The sequence below is a fragment of the Condylura cristata genome, unplaced genomic scaffold (genome assembly GCF_000260355.1).
Source record: "Condylura cristata isolate star-nosed mole 26May11 unplaced genomic scaffold, ConCri1.0 scaffold00020, whole genome shotgun sequence".
NCBI lineage: Eukaryota > Metazoa > Chordata > Mammalia > Eulipotyphla > Talpidae > Condylura > Condylura cristata.
The window spans coordinates 31602495-31623830 of record NW_004567121.1 but is presented as its reverse complement, the minus strand read 5'-3'; the positions used below and the strand labels follow the sequence as shown (position 1 = coordinate 31623830).

The following is a 21336-nucleotide window of genomic DNA, read 5'->3' as shown; positions in this document are numbered from 1 at the left end:
CTCCTGACCCGCCCGCTGCTCCCCTCAGCAGTGGACTTTGTCGATCTGCCTGTTCTGCTCCCCACTCTGTCTCTGGTGAATCCTCTCACCCTCTGGCCTGTACCCCAGTTCTGTATAAATAAATAAATCTTTAAAAAAAAATTACTGAGATCATGCTAAATTTATGTATCAACTATGTTGATAATTCTGAGTCATTCAACTCACAAACTCCTTTCATTTGTAATCTTTAGTTCCTGTCAATGTTTTATAGTTTATAATGTAAAGATCTTACCCATCTTCCACGAGATTTATGCCTATGTACATTACAAGGAAACAACACACATGAAAACACTGAACATGTATGGCCAAGTAAATTCCCATGTTACCACATCAGACACCCTGCTTTCATTTTTAACGGTTATTTGGCGAAAGGTCCAGATCCCTCACGAGGCACATCTGCCAAAGGCTAGTTTTTGATCTGCGTGTACTCAGTACATATTATAAACAGAGTGCAATGATGTAAATTTTAGGTTAATTTTTTTTAAGATTAAAAGAACTTTTCAGGCATACATGAAGATTTATTTACTACCTCAGAGAGAAGGGGTAGAAAAGCACAGGTGAATTGGGATCCTATGAATAAAAAAGGAAAATAAAATGACAGCAGTTGATAAACAGAACTAAGGTCAGCAAACCAAAAGATGAACATTTATGGCCCTCCCTGGTGGCGCAGCGGGTTAAAGCACTGCACAAAGAAGCTTAAGCCACTTCCGCATGAGTTCGATTCCCGCCTGCCCCGGAGGAGACCACATGGCGTGGCAGACCTCTCCTGACCCGCCCACTGCTCCCCTCAGCAGTGTACTTCGTCGATCTGCCTGTTCTGCCCCCCACTCTGTCTCTGGTGAATCCTCTCACCCTCCGCATCTCTGGCCTGTACCCCAGTTCTGTATGAATAAATAAATAAATCTTTAAAAAAAAAAAAGATGAACATTTATATACTATCAAGGAGGAAAACATTTTAAAACATACACAAAACACTACGAGACATTTCTATTTTCTCTTTTATTCAACAAACTATTTAAAATGTAAATATAAAATGGCACATAGTGTGTAAGTTAAAGAAGAGGGAAAAGGGGAGTAGGGAGGTGGGGGGTGGGTGTAGGGAAGCGAACACAAGGTCAAGGTTCGTAGGAACACATAAAAGATCCAGTAATTATGAGTTAAAGAGGACATGTAAATTGGAGTGGTCATATGTAAATTATGAATTCTTTCTTCTACAGTGTCCTCTCCATGTGGTCGATACTGGAGTATCGACATAACCCATTTTTTTGACAAGGAAAATCTAGTATATATCCAACAGAACTGCCACCGTCATCCCCTTTAACTGACTGTTGCCACACATTCCAATTGTTCACCTCCTCAAACCTGGTGTTTTAAATAGGTACTTCTAGATATCCCAACGCTGAACTGAATCAGATCAAGTATTTTCTAGTACTCAATCTGTGATTACCTTAATTAACTGGTGAAAACACTATCAGTTATTAGAACCACAATGTTACAGATGTCATTAAAGGATAATGAATAAAATACAAGGGCAACAATCACTGTGATCTAAAACCAGAATATTGAATTTATACAAACAAAACAATAGACAATAAACATTATCTCCTCCACACAAAGAGTATAATTTAAAAATTTCTTCACAACCTATTTCATCCTCACCAGCAAATAAATGACTCGAGGGTTAAAGTAGTGCTTTACTTTCTATCAGAACAAGAACCTGTCAAGTGGATATAATGCCCTGTAGCCAGCCCCCAAGTAGCCTGCCTTATGAGTAACACTTTGCCTGATTCCATGGAGCAGATAATATATTTGGATTTTCAAAATGCTTAGTCAAGAGCTTTCCTATTAATCCCAAGAATAATTAACTGAGAAAGGGATCTGGAACTCTGGTAATTTTGGATATTATTTAAAAATATATAACCCAGGCCACTATGAAGTTGAACTGTTTCTGAGTGGCCATAACAGTTATAGTCCATTATAGAATATAAAAGACAAGAATAGTTATCAGGACTGTTCTGGCTTCAGTTTTGTCATCTGTTCTTTTGGGCAAGTCTCTCGGACTCAAATGACCCATCATTTTTCTCATCTTTAATGAGCATATCATTCAGTCTGTTATCAGTAATTAGGATAAGATAATGAATATGAAGGTGTTTTAGTAAGATAATGAATATGAAGGTGTTTTTGAAAACTATAAAGTAGTACTCAGTCATGGGGGAACTTTTATTACTACTTAAAGAAAAATAGTACTTTCAATAAAAGCTTCATAAGAAGTCCCTCCCCCCACCCCCCTTTAAAGATCATACATGTAACAAAAAAACTCCAGTGCCTTGTAACCAGACTTGGCCATACTTACTGTTTTTCTTAAAAATTTCATTTTAAGATAACAGCTGACTAAATCTGCAAAGGCCAGCAATTTTAACATGTAACTACTATATAATAGGAAAAATTATCCTAAAAATTATCATCTCACCTATATTTAAAATTTTGACTACAAGAGGAAATAGGTTATAGAATGTTCTAATCCATAGCAAACTAAAGCACTATCTGATTACTAAACACATGACCTTATATGAATCTTCAGAATTGATGTCACCTTTCAAAAAACTAATTTCGGTAAGTTCAGAGCTTGGATTACAGTTTTTACTATCACTTTAGGAAAAAAAATGCCAGTTCAAAAATGAAGTATAAGAGGTCATTTGTTTGTCAAGTCCTAATTTTAAATAAGAGCAGACTGATGCATCATATCCAGGAAATTCCATATTCCTTCCTAGGAAAGGAAAGATTAGAGTAAATCAGGAAATACAAAATTGGATTTTAAAAGTTAAAAGGAAAAGGAAACTGGGAAGAAAAGAGCTAGTTAGTTTTATTAGAATAAAATACTGGGAATATTTAATGTTTTTTCACAGGTAGTTATATTATTTCTAAATAAGATGGTGATTTCTATCAGAGAATGATTCATGAAACAAATCTCAGGTAGTTTTTCCTCTTCTTGTCATTACATAGATCAATACAACACGAGAAAATAACTCACTTAATATTCAAAACTAAATCTGAAATCCAGAATTTGACACTACTCTTTAATTGAAGAGAAAAAATATTAACTCAATTTTTTTTTTTATTTTCTTGGGCTTGTCCACATGTTTCTGTAACTCTTTGTAACTTAACTGTTGATTTTAAAAAGTTTTATCCAACATCGAAGCCAATTGTAAGGGGCTCCCAGTGGTAAAATTTTTAGATCAAAAGCAAGCATACTATTTCTCTCAGACTGTGAAGGACTGAAGTATGTCAACTACCTTAAATTCCACCAACTTACAGTTAATGATTATTTAAAAAAAAAAAAAAGGTCACCTTTAGAAGTTCCCAGAGAATCAACCTATTCTGAAACACAGGAAAGAAAATCAAGTCTTACAGGAACTTTATTCGAGTAACCTCACAATTCATGAAGGAAAAGAAAGTTCTTTGTTATAGAAAAGTTCCTGCTAATAAAAGCAGAAGGAATGACAGGATTAGAGTAGCAATATATTGCAGCTGCTGAAGAAATACTCAGACATGATCGAAAGTCACCATCAAAAGTCATTAGTTAAGTGGGTTCAGGCTGACAATCTTTCAGTGCAGACAACCAGAAACATGTCTCTTGATCCAGTGTAACTAAAAGAATACAGAACCACACAACTTGCCCAAAAAACAACCAAACAAACAAAAACAAACTTAAAGAACAATCACATGAAGCCTCTAACTTAACTTTATCTTACTGGAAATACAGAGGATATGAGAGCAAATACCAAAATTTGTTGCTTCAACAAATGGAAAGGGGTGAGGGCGAGGGGGTAAGAATGGGGAATGGTGACAGATTGAAAGATGTATCGAATAAATGTAACGTATGGGGCTTGTCCAGACTCAGAAACAAGGTAATGGTAAAAAGACATTTAAGTCATAAAAGGAAGCTAGAGTAATGAGGAATTATTGATCATAAAAAGGTATGAATTATGGTTGTTTTTAAAAAAGAATCTGTCTTTTAAATGAAGTGAAACATCTTTTTTTGAAAGCCAGAAGCACACAAAGTTGTTAGGAGGCTTTTTCTGTGAATTAAATAACTAGCACAAGCAAAGGAAGAGCTGATCAAAAAAGTATGTTTTACCCAATACTTTAAGAAACTAGAAATGAAGGTCCATTAATAGCTACAGGGTTTACATGTCTTTAAATTGCATAAGTAAATAACCTGGAATCAATCAATTCCAATCCATTTTAATCAACAGAATTTTCTCTGTATTTCATTATTTTATACAAACATGTGAGTTCAATAACATTATTTTAAAAAATGGACATAGTACATTTTCAGAGGTATTTTATTTATAAGTAGTCCTTTTAAAATGATTCATAAAGAAATTCACTTCAAGGATCTACAATTCAAATTACATTTTTCAGACTAGAGAACATGTAAATCTTGAATCATAACTCAGTAACAGGACAGTGTAAGATCAATTAATCCCATGAAGAGGGCCAAACAGCAAATTCACCAAAACTGCTGAATTATTTTCAACCTGGAAGGGTCTAGTCCCTGTTAATGTTGCCAGTAATACTACAACAGCAGCTAAAGGAAAACTGAGGCATCACAGAGAAAGTAAGTAGATAAGTGCATTAAAAAGCAGGTAAGTGTATTAAAATGTATTTCACACTATAGTCAAACTATGTAGTATTCTACGGGTACAAAAACATCAAGCTATGATGCTAAACTGCTTGTCCAAGTGGTAATTATTTTTCATAATGACTAGAATGCCTTCCTTAAGCATCCAGGTGGCTACATTCTTATATAGAAAAATATGTAGATTGCTGTTTAATTGTAGCTAATTAAAGTAATTTATGATCCAATTCTGAGCAAGCTATGTAGAATACTGAGTGCCATTTATATAGCCTCTAAAGTATAACATTAGCAGTAACAGATGACAGGAATCTGATCTGAAACTTACCTATGTAAAAATGACAGGACATGACAAATCTTAACAAATAAAACATAAAAACTACTATTAAAAAAGATCTATGCTTAGATTTGTTGTGTTAGAAATTTTTGTCCATTCAAAGTTTCAAAGACTTGCCCTACATAGGCATGGTGGGAGTGGAGCTGTACAGAAATAACAGAAATTAGGGACTGAGGAGTTCCTGTGACTAAGAAGACTAGATGGTAAGTGAAGGAAGGTGTCAGGCTGGAAATGGGTAAAGTTTACCAATTTATGCAAACAGTATCAGGAAGCAGATTTTTGGATCCCACCCAAAATATATTAATTGGTTGTAAAAATTTAGTATTCTCCAAGAGGAAAGGCCCAGAATTTGGGGCAAGAAAATTAGTCTTGAAAAATATAAATCCAGCGCATTTTGCAGTGATAAAGTATAAATAACGATCATTGCAAAAGATATCTTTATCACATGGACATCTACCATATTGCTAAATAGGGAAAAAATTACGCAACCCCAATTACTGGAGGAGGGCAAATACAATGTGTATGCTGATTTTGCAATAACAGCATTACTTTTTAAACTTCCAAGCACATAAAATTCAGTCACAGAATCACAATTTTAGTTGAATTAGTTAGGATTACAAAAATCTAATTGCATTAAAATGCTTTATTTGAAGAGATAAGGATTCAAACACAGCCTCTGATATTCAAAAACCCAATATACTCTCTTACTACATGGGTAAGTACTTCTGGAAAGGAAAAGGAAAAGGGTAACTACCATTCAGTAATCTTGGGGTAAGGGCAAATTTAAAATATACAGATATTAAGCAGATGTTTTAAATGCTTCAACCTCAAGAATAAACAAGACTAAAATACTTCTTCTCCCCTTAAGCTAACAACATATTCAAAAGTAAGAAAAGTATATGAAGCAAACCATAATTGGAGTCTCTAACTCACAAACATGCTGAAATCATGTACCCTGATATAATTCTTTGATTACAAGGTCAGGCATTCAAAGCCAAAACAAAAACCACTAAACTAAATTATTTAAGCTCAACAACTAAGCGACTTATGTTTTTCCTAAGGTGCTTAAAACGTCTGACAGCGAAATTTCTCTTTCACTGTCATGTATAAGTAGTTTCAGATGATCTAAAACACACACAAATCAAAAGCACAAACAAGAAAAAACACACCACTGTATTTCATAAAAGGAACGTAAGATATAACAGGGGTCTTTACCTTAACTTTCTAGACCCTCACTTTGAATTTTCACAAAGCAGAATTTTTTCAAAAGGCTAGTATCTAAAAGCAAAAGCAATTTGCATGTTTTATCCAACATTAAATATTTTACATATATTATAAACACACACACACACAAACACACTTACATGTATACATACAAATAAAAAGGGTTTTGGTTTTTTTTTTTACCTAAATGCAAACTGGATGAGGATCCATGTGATGAAAGTGATGGCGGTGGCGTAAGTGAATGTCCTGGAGTTTGGCTTGGCAGAGGCATGCCTATTGGACTTGGAGAGGAGGAAAATCCCAGACTATTGTAAAATGGTGGCCCTATGGGTGCTAGGCTGCTACTAGATCTTTTGTACAAGTCAGAGCTAGTAGATAGAGACTCTCTCCTTGTGGCACTACTACTTGCAGAACTGCCAACTGAAGAAGAAATAAAAAAAACCCTAATTACATACAGTGTCAACTGAATAAAACCTATCCCCAACTCTTGCTGGGAAATAACAGAAGTGATCACAATAATTATTTTTAGAACCATTTTGGAGAAGATAATTACTGTGATAACTATATATACTAACTTATTAATCATAAAAGGGTATAAATGCACCCCAAATAATGTAACCAAATACTTAACAGAGCAGTCATATGTTCGTTATTTCACACATATTTACCACTGACACATATGATTACTGTGCTTTAATACCCTGGTATGATTTATAAACCCTACATTTGTAAGGTGTCTGCTTTAGGATACACTAGAGATTAAATTCCAAGATTAAATTGGTGAAGTATCCTAATCTCTGCAACCAGGTTCTTACGTCTTCAGCTTAGTGCCAGGAAAAGATCATACTGATAAGCAGAACACTGGCACATTTCCCTCACCATTCACATTTGATTTAGCTTCTGTATTGTGTTCAAACCGTGTTCTGTTAAATCCATATTGGCCCGAATATTAGTCAGCTGTGAGCTATCAAAAGTACTGAGCTGACCCTTCAGTACTTTCCATACTACACCTGCTACTTCAACAGCTGGGTAAAAAAATATGTAACTTTCAGAAAATGACTAGTGCTTGTAACTGCATCATACCCAACACATGCTGCCACTTACCCCCCGCAGGTTCTTTCATCCCCCAAATTCTATTTCTGTCCTATTTCTGATGTTGAGGACAACCAGTGCTTCTCCATTAGATAATACAAAATTATATCACATCCCTTTTTGTACATAATCAATTCTTTTCACCAAATCCCAAATTCAACTATTAACTTAGTCCCTTTCCCCTTTTGCATTCCACAAAATCATTTAAGAGTGGTAGAGTGACAATACCACACAGCTCTGAATGTTCAGAAGAGCAATCCAAGATCTGGCCATTAAGCAATATAAATCAGGATAATCAAATTCTTTACTAAGTGATTAGAAGTTCAATCCAAAACCCCACCAAGAGTCCAGATTTTCAAGCATGTTTTTTTCCTATTTCTATGCACTGGCTTCTCTTAACTGAATACCTTTTATATCAAAGGGAATTTCCCATTACTTCTTAACCCATCAATTTTTCAGACAAGCTTTATATTCGGACCAATATGGCAATTTTTTGCAAGAAAATTAATTTAAAGTTTAACTAGGCCTTCGTTTTCTAATCACAAGTCAATTGTAAGTAGGTCACACAGGGTACAGATTAAAGAGGGAAAAAAAAAGGCAGAGCAAGTTATGCTTATAACACCTAGATAGTAAACTTAATTACCTTGTTTTTTGCCATATTCAAAATTCCATAAAGGAAAAAATAGCAAGCTCACACTACTGATAGGCAAAAGATTATAATGCTACTCAACCTTCTAGACAAGCCAGTGTAGTCTCTGAGAGATTGTTGATGTTTTATTGAAATTTTCAAATTTTAAGATATAATAGGGAAATATTAGGTAGTGATGCACTTAAACAGCAAAAATAAATATGAACACCATGTAATAAACAGCTCTTCCTGAGTGTATTTTGGCAAAATCGTCAATGTATGCTACATTAACTACACTAATTTAAAAGGACACTGTCAAAGTGATTTTTCTAAATATGGCCACATTTTAAATTCCTATTTATTTCAGAGAACAATTTAACTGACAAGGAAGACAACAGCTCTCCAATGAGAGAAGCAGCACTATCACTCCCCTGGCTAACAACCAAAGAAACCATGTTTTGACACATGCATTAATATTGTCTTCTGAAAAGGAAAAGCCAAGCCAAACATTTAAAAATAAATCAGAAATAGCTTTACTTTAAACAAACAACCTGGCTCAAGTTTTCCTATAAGCCTAAATTATTTGCAGCAATAAGAATAAAACATATGAAAGGAAATATACCTAAAATGTCTAAAATGTCGAAGAGACTAGAAAGAGACAATGGAGCCATTATTATTTACCATTGTGAATAAAATGATAGATTACACATTTTCAATTATAACAGGATTTTCTAAATAATGGGTTGTTCAAAGGATGATTTAATTATTATATTCAACAGCTACAAGGTTTTCTAGCTGACTATGTCATAAATGGGGGTATTTAAGACTGCTAAGCATTCATAATTTCATCAGACAGGTAGAATAACTACATGTACCTTACTGTATGTGTAAATACACACTATACTATTGGTACATTTTAGATCTTTCATATGGGCTTGGAATTGTCAAAATGTGAAACAGCAACAGGCAAATCTGTTCTAAGTACATAATAATGCAGCACCTGAATGAACTCTTAACAAATGTCCAACAGGGGGCAGGCGATGATAAGACTATTTACTGACATTCAGGGGTGGCAGTTGCTAACATCCTCTGAAGGAAGGTAAAACAGGTAATCCAGACTGGAAATTAGAACTGAATAAGCCAACACTGGTAATAAAGTAGGCATGAAGATCATTTTTGGTTAAAGAAGCATCTATAAAGGCCCTTGCAGGGAATAAATTCTTCATGCCAGCCAATTTCGGAATATTAGGGGAGAAGATCTTAGTTAAGAGATAAATGGAAATCTGGACAAATTGGGCAAAGGGCAGGCCTACATAGCTCTGCCAGACTTTCAGTGTCATATTTTATTAGGAAAGGGAACAGGAGGGTAAGCTTTTCTCTATTTTTCTTGGGTTATTTATGGTGTTTACCTATGGTAGTTATTATCTCTATAAAGCTTGTTTTTAAGCTGTATGTTCTTTTGGTTTGCTTCAGAATCTTCAGGACTATTGGGGGGGGATGCTTGTCAACTGTGTCAGAAGCAAAGACTGAGTCCAAGGGAGTGCTTGGGCCAGATGCAAAAATAGTGAACTCTAAAAGGGATGAAGACACTCAATCAAGCAAACTAAAAATGTAAAGTGTCCAAGTTTACTAGGTTTTTCTCTCAGAAGTTTGTCCACTCTTCAGGTAATTTTGTGGTAAGCAAACACAGCATTTCCCTACTGTAATTCATTGTAACATAAAAGCATCTTGCATTTACAAGTTTATAATTGTTCTAAGACTTCTAACTAAAAATGTGAAAACTTTACACTTCCTTAGAAACTGACCAGTATAGTTAACCACTGGCACATGTCAGTCTTGCCATTTTCCATACCAGAAAAGGGTATAATATGATGTGGTAGGAAAACAGTTAAGGAGCAGATATTAAAGTTACAGGAATATAAAATCTCTTGAGGTCTGAATAAACAGCCTTACAAAGAAAAGGCTGACAACAGTATCAACAGAACTGTAATAGGCCATTTCCCCATAATGTTTCCTGAATGGTGACACAGTGTGTCAACCAGGAGTCAATATGGGCCTCTTCTGATTCTACTTAGTTTTCCTCAGTTACGAGACCACCTCCTGTGGGTTAATTATTTAGTTTATGAAATTATTTAAAATTTAACTGTATGCACTATATATAAAGTGAGGATACAGGAAGAAGCATTCTTTAAAGTGAAAATTTAATGGTAAAGGCTGTATGACTTAATCTAAGATAATGTTGGTAGTTTCTACTTTAAGTATTTAATTATATTTTACTTTTAGATGTATTATAGCAAATAAAGAAAAACATAATGAACCACTAGTGTTTAATAAGAATAAACTGTATGAGAAGCATACAAAATAATTCTTATGTTAAAACACCAAAAATTTAAGATGGCAAAGTATTTACTTTCTTAAACATTATTATTATGTAGAAAATAAGGAGGAGCTAGTAATTAGCATAATATATAGATGACATCAAGATAATTCTTAAGGTGGATAATTGGAGGAAAGAACAGTTTGCTAGACATGAATTAAGCATTCATAAATGTTTAGTAGTTTTTCTTTTACAAATTTAAACCAAAATAATTTTATTCATGACCTTCCTGTACTATTATTGCTTATCTTATTATAAAAAACATACACATGCCTCATGTTCACTTGGGCATACTCATCTTAAAAATAAACTTACCCGATGAGCCAAATCCACTAAGGGCTGAGCCTATAGCAGCACCCAAAGAGCTACTGCTTCCAAAGCCAAGAGAGGTACTTCCAGGTTGGCCAGGTCCATGAGAAAATAAAGAACTGCTCTGGGAGCTACTCGTCAAAGAACTGCTCCCATAAAATGAATTAGACTGCAGATTCGTGCTTGGCTGCTGCTGCTGCTGCTGCTGTTGTGGTGGCTGAGTGCCAATTGGCCGAAAGAGACCATTTGTGCTGCCGGTAAGACTATTAGCAGTTCCTCCGGCTGCTGCGGCCGCCGCTGCTGCTGCAACATAAGTTTCAGATACTTCTTAAAATGATTCAGAAATCCATTTTCTATTATAAAGACATTTCAAACAACACCCCAAAAACATCATCCTTGAGAATGTCATTTACACTTACCAGCCTGCGCTGCTGCTGAACTAATTAACACAGGGGTTGGAGCCATTAATCGAACTGGAGCTCCAAGGCCAGTTCTCGCTCCAGGGCCAACCACTAAGGCACCAGTCTGATCATAATAGGCAGTTGGAGCCAGTACTTGATAGCCTGTATAACAATGAAATAAACAGTAACTATGAAAACAGTTATTACAGAAAACATGTCTATTTCCTCTCATATTTGTTTTGTCAACCAAAACAAACAGCTACTGCAAGCTATTAATCTAAAACAAACAGCTACAGCATGAAAAGCAAACACATTTAAGGTATTCCACCAAAAATATAAAAATTCAATAGAACATACATGAAATTTTTCTCTCTAAATTTTTTTAAAGATTTATTTATTTGTACATATAAGAGCTGGGGTACAGGCCAGATATGCAGGGGGCTGGGGAGAGAGCATTCACCAGAGACAGTGGGGAGCAGAACAGCAGGTAGACAGACTGAAATACAGTGCTGAGGGGAGCAGTGGGTGGAGAGGTCTGCTGCGCCACATGGGTCAGCTCCCTGGCCAGAGAATGAACTCATGTTGCACTGGCTTTCAGATAGCTTCATAGTGCTGAGTCTTAACCCCTTGCACCACTAGGGAGGCATCCAGATGCTTTTATTTCTTTATAAAACACAGAATGAACTGAGGTATAACCCAGGGTCAATTTGTCAGTCTCATCATGGCTATGCAGAAACAAGCATAGTGAAATTACAGTCACAAAATAGCATGCTTATTGTATTGCCTGCAAACATCTTAGGCTAATTTCTGTCAAAGCACAACAAAGTGAATTGAGATAAAGACTACCTTCACCATTAAGTCCAACACCTTCATATGCAAAGGTTATTTTATAAGTTAAAAACAGCAATTCTGACTGTTTTGTAATTACAGGATTATTAATAGATATAATAATATAAGTGTAAAGTGTGTGTGTGTGTGTACACACACACTTCATATAACAAAGTTGGAGAAGAAACTGGGAAGGAACAGCCAAAAAATATTAGAGAAACATGTTGTCTTGGAGGCCAAAGAAAAAAAGAAATTCAAAGAAAAGTGACTGATAAACATCAAAGGTAGCAAAAGCCATTAAGAGTTGAACACTCACTAGCAGATTTCACGATTTGGAAGTCAGTCTCCTAAGGGATGAAAGCTTAACTGTAGCAAGTTCAGTAAAGCAATCACTGAGGCAAGGCTTAAAAATATGAGTTAGAATGTGAATTCAGATGGGGAAAGTAAAAGAAGAGCAAAGAGAGATGAAGTATTTATGACAATGAAGCACACTAGGCATGGTAGTTGTAGGGAAGGAGATGCAGTGGAGAAAGACTGAAGATATGACACTAAAACCAAAATGGCATACAGGACGCAGCAGAAGGGATAAAAGTCAACTTTTCTGAACTTGCCACAGTTCAGCTTTCATCTTAGGAGACTGACTTCCACACTGCAAAATCTGCTAATCAGCGTTCAATTCTTAATGGCTTTTGCTGCCTTTGACGTTGATCAGTTACTCTTCTTTGAATTTTTTTCTTTGGCCTCCAAGAGAACAGTCAAAGATCTGATGGATGAGAGTGAAGGTTACAAGCAGAATAGGCTGAAGATTACCAGACTTGAAGAAACATCAACTTTCTCAAGTGAGTTCTCTCTCTAGCAGAGTAAGCTTAGTAACTATTAACAACTTAAGGGACAGTGAGAATTATTTAAACATAGTCCTGTGAAGAATGTAGTACTACTGAATGCATAAGAGGAAGTTTTGAGTAAGGAATCAGGTGAACAGACAACAATTTAGGCAGAAATATGCTAATCCTAACTTTATTTATGAGGGGACTAAATATGGTGGTTTGAAAGTTCAGGTAAAATAAACTACTTTTCCCCCCTGAAAGTTTTGCCTATTTTAAATTTTATCTTCATGTCAAAATAGTCAACTGTTTTAGATAAAAACTGTTAGTAAAGGTGGCTTTCCTCTAGAATCATTATAGAGATTATTGTTAAACAAAATAAAACCCAAAAGCAATTAAGAGCTTTCTCATAGAATGGAAAGAAAAGACTTCAGCCTATTCTTTTTTATCAGCTTTAAAAAAGAGCAAACTGCCTTATTTTTTAGTAATAACAAGAGCTGAGTATGAAGAAAGGAAGAGCATTTTTAAGAAATAAACATTAGGCCTAGCACCAAGACAGATACCAACAGCTACAAGGCAACAGCAGAGTCATACAAGCACTCACCCCGCTGAGAATCTAGTAAAACACGACCTGCTGAATGCCACGGCTCCTTTCCCCATTATAAGTGTTGCTAACCCTAAGGGGAACCTAATGTAATCTTAGCAGTGGCCCCCAGATTAGTTTCTTTACATCTGTCTCCATGTCTTTCTGAGTGACTCCAACAACGTTAGCTTCACAGTCCATTCACCAAGGACTGCTTCTGTCAAGCTCTCTAACACACAATGGTTCCAGGGTAGTAGTGACAGTGAGACAAGTCAATAGGTGGGATAGAAAGGAAAAAGAATGAAGAATACCCCCGTTCTGTTATCATCTGTACTGCAGGGACAACAGTGTTAACATCTTTTTATCTTATTACTCCAAGATAATAAATCCAGGTCTTAGAATTTCAGAGAACAGAATGAAAACAATTGATGCAGAAATCCTTAAAATACCATTAAAAAGTATACAGCAGCAATTAGCACATAATAAACAATCATGTAAGTGAAAAGTTTTTCCAATGTAGTAACCACATTTCTTAAATGATCTCCATGAAAAATTAACTGTTATTTTAATAGAAACCGGAAACCACATTTCATTAACAAGTAATCTATGCAGTCATAGGAGCTATTTACTACACACACATCAAAGTGAGAAAATAGCATTTACTTAAGACAGTCTTTAAGAGTGCAGAGAAGGAATTGGGAAGTGATATAATCTATTAATAATCAAGTACAGGTTTGAAAACAAAACAAATGCTGCTTTAGTTGGCTTAAGAAAAATATCTTCTTTCTTCCACTGATTTTGTAGCACTAATTTTGAATCAAGTTTCATCACAATCTAGTTTACACAAGAAGTATTTTGTATACTCTTTCTAAAAGTTGTACTGTAGTAATGAGCAGAAATATTACAATTTTTTTCTGTATTAGGTTTTCACTGGTTATATTAGGTTATAATGGAAATGCTGCTACTAAGTTTTAAACACCAAGAGTTTCAGAATATAAACAGGACAGCTCTTTGCCCACCCGTGTCTCTACAGTCTTTCCTCTTTTCATCTTTTCTTAAACTTGCTATGTTGAAAAACTTAACCAATTTTTATAAATGGGCTAAACAATGTTCAAACTAGAAAATGCTAGATATAAACATATCAGTATTAATCAAGTGACTATTCTTATAAAGCCAGCTCCAAACAACTCATTTTGTTTCTTGAAGCACTGCTTCGAGAATTCTGGGCTGCCCTGAAAGATGCTATGGTTTGTCATAAACAGGGTTTAATGGAGGGTTCTAATAAATAGTCATCATACCCATCATCAAATCTTACAAAGAAGAGCACTGTTTTATAACAGGTATCTAAGTGTTAAAAGAATTTACTGCAAAGTAGGAAAGATTATAAAATTTCTTGATTTTTCCCCCATACTTTAGTGTTAAGTCTACATTTAGCATTTTAAATCTACTCGATTTTCTCACTATACCTGGCATGCCGGTAGCAAGGCCCTGACCAAAAGCCAAAGTTGGATTTGCTGCTGCAAGTGATTCTGCTTGTTGCCCCTGCTGGCCCTGATTGGGAGTAAGAGGGCGTTGACCCGCTCCAGTACGGAGAACCTACAAAAGACAAATGATTTCCTTAAAAATGAAATTATAAAATGACATTTTTTGGGGGGATAACTTTGTAAACCTCAAACAGATTTTGGATAGTCTTCAGACATATTTATATGCAACAAAATATAGATTTACTAATGAAATAATACAAAATATTTAACAAAAAAATCTCTTGACTCATGGTAACTCTAACAGTCTATACATAACATGGAAGCTCTAAAAGTTTTCTGGGAACTACTATTTCTAGTAGTTCTATTCTACCTTACCAAAATAGGAGTAAAGAGATTTACTTGGGAGTGCCCAGTAATCTTTTGCTGGTCAGAAATATATTTAGTATTTAAAATGGTAATTTAAATACCCAGAAGGAAATGTGACAATGATTTAAGTGATTAAACGATTATTAAAAATTGCTAGCAATCTCAATACGTATCAAGAACAGCAGTGCAGAAAGGGAGGTACAGCCACCTCTTTAACTGCATGTAATATATTCAACTGGGGGGGAACCCCCCCAAATAATATTTGTGGACCAATTAAATGTTAGGCATTATGTTACATATTGAGAAAAATAAGAAGGAAAAACATCTTGAATGCAAGTTGCTCATAGTACTTCAAAGATCTTCAGATATTATTTGATGAAAGCAGGTCAATACCTGTTGCTGTCCAGGCTGAGTTTGTGATGCTGCTTGCTGATTAGCTGTGTTGTTTGCCGCAGCTGCAGCTTGTTGCTGAAATAAATTGGCTGGATACACCCCCCACGGAACACCATAATACTGAGGTGGAACTACTGCTGGACCTAAACCCAATATCCCACCCCCAAAAAAAAAAAAAAATCAGTAGATTTTATAGATAAGTGAGGTCAGCTGCCATTACATCAAATCATCAGTACTAAGACATATCCTTATAACTGTTGCCCACTTACACTTTATTTTTCCCAATTTTGTTAATGAGAACATTTCATTCAAGTATTGATTATCAAAATGAAAAGTATTCAGGAGTAACAGCAGTGGCCTTAATGGAGAAATATGTCACTGAAATCAAGAGGGCCAATTGACAGGGCTCTTGTAACAACCTATTCAATGTTAACATATGAGTATGAAACTAGTAAACATGGTAAATATAGCCAGAGAATATCAGATACCATAGTCATTATACTTCCTTTGCACAATTCATCACTGCTGTTAAAAGTGTCTTCTGACTACTAATTAAGAATTACAAAAATAAAACAACTTTTGCTTTGCAATCTAACATAAACTAGTGAACATCCTTGTACCAAGCTTGCTACAATATTTTAACTATAAACCTTAATTTAAAAATATTTTACAGATCTGAAACAATTAGTCATGTTTATCACAAAGCAACTGAAAAATCACACAAAAACACTGTCTTAGTGCTTATGAGGCTAGTAATTTGGGACCAGTAAGTTAAGACAAGAAAAAAATAGGCAATATAAGCATACTGGACACAGGCAAAAGGAAGCAAACTAGGAAAAGTAGAATGAATTATTCCTGATCCATTCTACTTTAAAGATAAAACCTGACTCCTGGAGAATAAATAGCATCGTGCCCACTAAGTCCATCATTAAATGTTATTATTCCCGACTGATGTATGTTATTATTCCCGACTGATGTATCACCCATTTCCTAAAATTCCGCTGACAAAATAAAGCCCGGTGTTAGTTAACTGGATAACAACAAGTTTAAAGACAAAATTTACTCCCAAAGATTTAAGTATAATCTACAAAAAGAACTGCTATAGCACCAAAAAGGAGGTGTGAAGGGTACACTGTTAAGAGTCAGGTATGCAGAACCTCACTGTTCAACACAGTAGCCAAAAGCCAACAATTAAAAGGCAGACCATCTAGATTAAAGTGTGCTGTATATAAAAGATTTTGAAGTGTGAAAATACTTGTGAATTTTTAAAATATTAATCACATATTAAAATATTTTTATAGGGCCCTCCCAGGTGGCGCAGCGGGTTAAAGCACAGCACTAAGAAGCTTAAGCCACTCCCGCATGGGTTCGATTCCCGCCTGCCCTGGAGGAGATCCACATGGCGTGGCAGACCTCTCCTGACCCGCCCGCTGCTCCCCTCAGCAGTGTACTTCGTCGATCTGTCTGTTCTGTACCCTACTCTGTCTCTGGTGAATCCTCTCACCCTCCGCATCTCTGGCCTGTACCCCAGTTCTGTATGAATAAATAAATCTTTAAAAAAAAAATTTTTTTATATTGTTGGGCTAACTCAAACTAAATATAAGTAACCGAAACTGTATTATTACTTTGCTTATATTATGGTTTTTTGTTTTTTTTTTAAAGATTTATTTATTTGTGCATACAGAACTGGGGTGCAGGCCAGAGGCTCAGGGGCAGTGAGAGGCTTCACCAGAGACAGAGTGGGGAACAGAACAGGCAGATCGACGAAGTACACTGCTGAGGGGAGCAGCGGGTGGGCCAGGAGAGGTCTGCCACACCATGTGGTCACCTCCGGGGGAGGCGGGAATTGAACTCATGCCGAAGCCGGCTTTATATTCTCAGTGCAGTGCTTTAACCCACTGCGCCACCACAGAGGGCCGCTTATATTATAGTTTTAATGGACGGCACTAATTATAGAAAGCCAAAACCCAGAACATTGCCTCGGATGCTTATCTCAAAGCCAGTACCCTCTTAAAGTTGCTCCTTTCAAACCATTGGGTTAACAACTCCCTGAATGTCTAATACCAACACTTTATATACTACCAGTCAAATGGCACCAGGAAAGTTCATATCCTTATGGAATCACATGCAGATATACACTCAAAAACCACTGGACATGGACAAGTTAGTTACAGTCTGTTAAGATATCAAACAAGTGCTTTGGTTTTCCTTATTTTTAAGGTTTTGAGTATTAAAAAAAAAGTTCCTAGACTCCTAAGGAAAGACCAACTGTTCTATAGTCATAATTACCAGAAGAGGATTTAAAATAGTCTAATTGAGGCTCTTCCTGGTGGGGCAATGTTAGGACACAGCACTGCAAGCTAGCTGCAGCCACTTCAGTATAAATTTGATTCCCCACCTGGAGATGATCCATATGGTGCAACAGACCTCTCCTGTCTTGCCTGCTGCTCCCCTCAGCAGTGTACTTCATTGATCTGCCTATTCTGCTCCCCATTCTGTCTCTGATGAAGCCTCTCACGCTCCTGTACCTCTGGCCCATACCCCAGTTCTTATGCATAAATAAATAAATAAATCTTTTTAAAAAAAGTTTCTAAAATTGTCTAATTGATCAGTGACATTTTACTAAGTAATCAAAAATCTGCAAGTTAAAAAAGTTGGTGATATCCTTGAGTTATAGAAGTCAATCAGCTGACTCACTTCAGTGAACACACTTATGAAGCTAACATCACTCTGCTCCTGCCTCAATAATCAACACAAGGGCCTCGCTGGTGGTGCAAGGGGGTGAAGTGCAGCACTATGAAGCTATCCGCAGTCACTGCCAGAATTCAATTCCCAGCGACAGAGGTGACCCACACAGAGCAGCAGACTTCAAGTCCTGTATAACCCGCTGCTCCCCTCAGCAGTGTTATTTCAGTTAATTCATCTGTGAATCCTCTCAGCTTCCAAACCTCTGGCCTGTACCCCAGCTATTGTATGCATAAATAAATAAATCTTTTTAAAAAACAAACAAACAATATAAACTAAGCGTAACACTAACTCATTTCTGTGTCTGTAAACAACTCAACCTAAAATACCCTAACCTCAACCCTAAAGAACATAATAAATTACGTTATTCAATAAGACTGCACCTGATCAACACCCACATAAGCAAGCAGCTTCACTGAGATGTAACTGACATGTAACATTGTATAGCCTGGGTTTTTGTTTTGTTTTTTTTTTTTTTTAAGATTTATTTATTTACTCATACAGAACTGCGGTACAAGCCAGAGGTGTGGGGCAGTGAGAGGCTGCACCAGAGACAGAGCAGGGAGCAGAACAGGCAGATCTACAAAGTACACTGCTGAGGGGAGCAGCAGGTGGATCAGGAGAGGTCTGCCGCATCATGTGGGTCATCTCTGGGCCAGGGGATCAAACTCTTGCTTTAGCTTTTTAGTGCTGTGCTTTAACCGCTGTGCCACCAGGGAGGGTCCTAGCTTGGGTTTTCTATCACATGTAGGCAATGGCAGTTTTAATTAAGTTCTTTCACCCCTACTATGTCTTTTCTGACCCTTAGCTTACTTCCATATTTTAACATTGCTAAATAAACTTTACTTAATAGATATTCATTCTCAAGAAGTTTTTTAGCATGCACTATGCCCTAACCTTAGTATTTATAGCATCTACTCTTTATTTTCTGAGGAGTCTGTCTCCTGTCTTTGTGGGTAGTGGGACTGGTAACAAGAATAAGGATACATGATTTATCAATGTAAAATTTCTAGAAACTGTGATGTAAACCAGCCACATATAGGAGGAAGGAGTTTACAGCCCAAGCTTTCTCTGTTAGCATTACAGCTACCAGGAAACTTCTGTTCATTCTGGATAAATGTTTCAGGTTTCCAAAGAACTTGTAATTACTCAAATAGACAAAAATAGAGCATACATAAAAATAAAAATGAAATCTATAGTGAGTAACAAGGATGAACAGTAAGTTACCTGCTAATGTCGCTGCTGCAGCCAATCCTGCTGCAGTGTATGGATCAGTCCCTGGAGGAGCAGCACTAATAATATACGGATTTGGCACAAATGCAGCCGGAGCAAGGCCTGCTGAGAATACACCAGCTATATTTAAAAAGGGGAGAAATAATGAATGGAAATAAAAGGTATAATTTTCTTAGGTTAAAAACACTGTGACTTTTTAGTGGGGGAGCATAGTATACAGCAGTTCAAACTGATATAACTGAGTGACTTTGGGTATGTCATATGACCTGATTGATTTTAAGGTTCTCATTTATAAAGTAAGTTTATCAACAACTTACAAATTAAATGTGACAATGAATGTATAGTACTACTGAGCACATGTTTCAGACACACTGAACAGATGTTTCAAACTAGAACTACTATTGTTAAATGGTAGCTTTCATTCAATCTTTGCTGAACCATACTCTGAGCTAGGGATTCAATGAGATAACAGCTGAATTCTACCCTCACTTATCACCCCATCTAGTGAGAAAAACAAACAACTGACATTTAGAATAGAGTGCAAATAAGCACTATGGACAGAGAGGAGCATCTAACAAATTTGGAAGGGTGAGTAGGAGAGAAGTGGGACTGTAGCAGATGGTAAGAGAAAAGTGAAGCTATAATAAGAACAAAGACCTATGGAGATTTCCTGGGTCACGTTAACGTGTGAACTTACCCTGAAAGCAACAGACAAATAATGAAGCTGGAGACTGACTTTTGAGCGCATGTCTGATATATGCCAGTATGAATTTAGTAAAAGCTAACAAAGAGTCTTAAATTTTCATTTGCAATGTTCATTAAAAAGAGAAGAAACTGCTGATCTACGGAATCATTGTGTACATCCTTTATTATGAAGTACCAAAAAATTGAAAAAATTCAGTTACCTCTTTTGGAAAATAAAGGAGGCAAGTTTAAGGTGAAAAGGTAGTGTTTCAAGTTGAAGGAAATTAAAAAGGTTCATATTTAAGAGATGATTAAAAGGGAGTTATAGATATTAAATGAAGTACACATAAATTAATTTCTAAAGTAAGATTCAAAAGCGTTGTTAAAATATAAGCCTTCAAATTAAGAATCAGAAACCCAATTTTAATACTGTAGTGGGTTTCAAATTTGCTGTAACCCACAATATGAAATAAATGTTACCATCAACCTTGTAGTACCAGACCCACCCAGCTTCACATACAAAATTTCATGAGTATGTGAACGTTTATCCATGAGTGCTAATATGTTCTATAAATTTAAATTTTAAAAATTTAACTTTTCTATTAATTTCTACATCTATTTAATTAAAAAAGATTAATTAACCACTCAATAAGATTAATTTCATACCCATGTATAACATGGTCATTTGAAAAAGCTGCCTTTAATATAGGATATACAAATTGAACAGAGTTCAATGAAAATCTCTGCACTGTTTTAAAATTCATTTGCTTACAAGTTGCCTTCTGAACTGTGGCTTAACTCAAATGATTCATAATATCCTTCAGGTTCCTCTGTTGAGAATTATCTTTATTGTGAGAACAGAAAATGATGCACCGGTATTCATGTTGTGTTTATATCACAACAAAATCTACACGCCAGGGTACTTTTTGTTAGTAGACTCTTATTTTTATGACAAAAAAGACTGCTTTTAAAAACAAATCCAGAGATATGCAAATGTATGAGAAAAACTTTAAAGCACTTACAAACAACACAAAAGCAGACGTGAACAAACAGATAAAACCATGGCCTGGATGTCATAAAGATGTTAAATTTCCTCCAAGTTACTTTAAAAACATAACCTGTAACCTGATCTTTTGGAAACAAGATGGTT

At 35.8% G+C, this 21336-nt stretch overlaps 1 protein-coding gene across 9 annotated transcripts in view; it reads right to left on the bottom strand.

Moving 5' to 3' along the window:
* Positions 1-21336, bottom strand: part of PUM2 (pumilio RNA-binding family member 2) — a 76351-nt gene that overhangs the window by 20207 nt on the left and 34808 nt on the right. For 5 of the 9 annotated variants that reach the window (XM_012727521.1, XM_012727522.1, XM_012727520.1 and 2 more), the window contains 6 exons: positions 19497-19622; positions 15525-15667; positions 14748-14877; positions 11065-11208; positions 10652-10948; positions 6423-6659 (listed from right to left, as the gene is read on the bottom strand). In XM_012727521.1, the coding sequence (XP_012582975.1) occupies positions 6423-6659; positions 10652-10948; positions 11065-11208; positions 14748-14877; positions 15525-15667; positions 19497-19622 (1077 nt within the window). The remainder of the gene's footprint in view (positions 1-6422; positions 6660-10651; positions 10949-11064; positions 11209-14747; positions 14878-15524; positions 15668-19496; positions 19623-21336) is intronic. The other 4 variants (XM_012727529.1, XM_012727523.1, XM_012727526.1 and 1 more) reach the window with 2 other exon arrangements.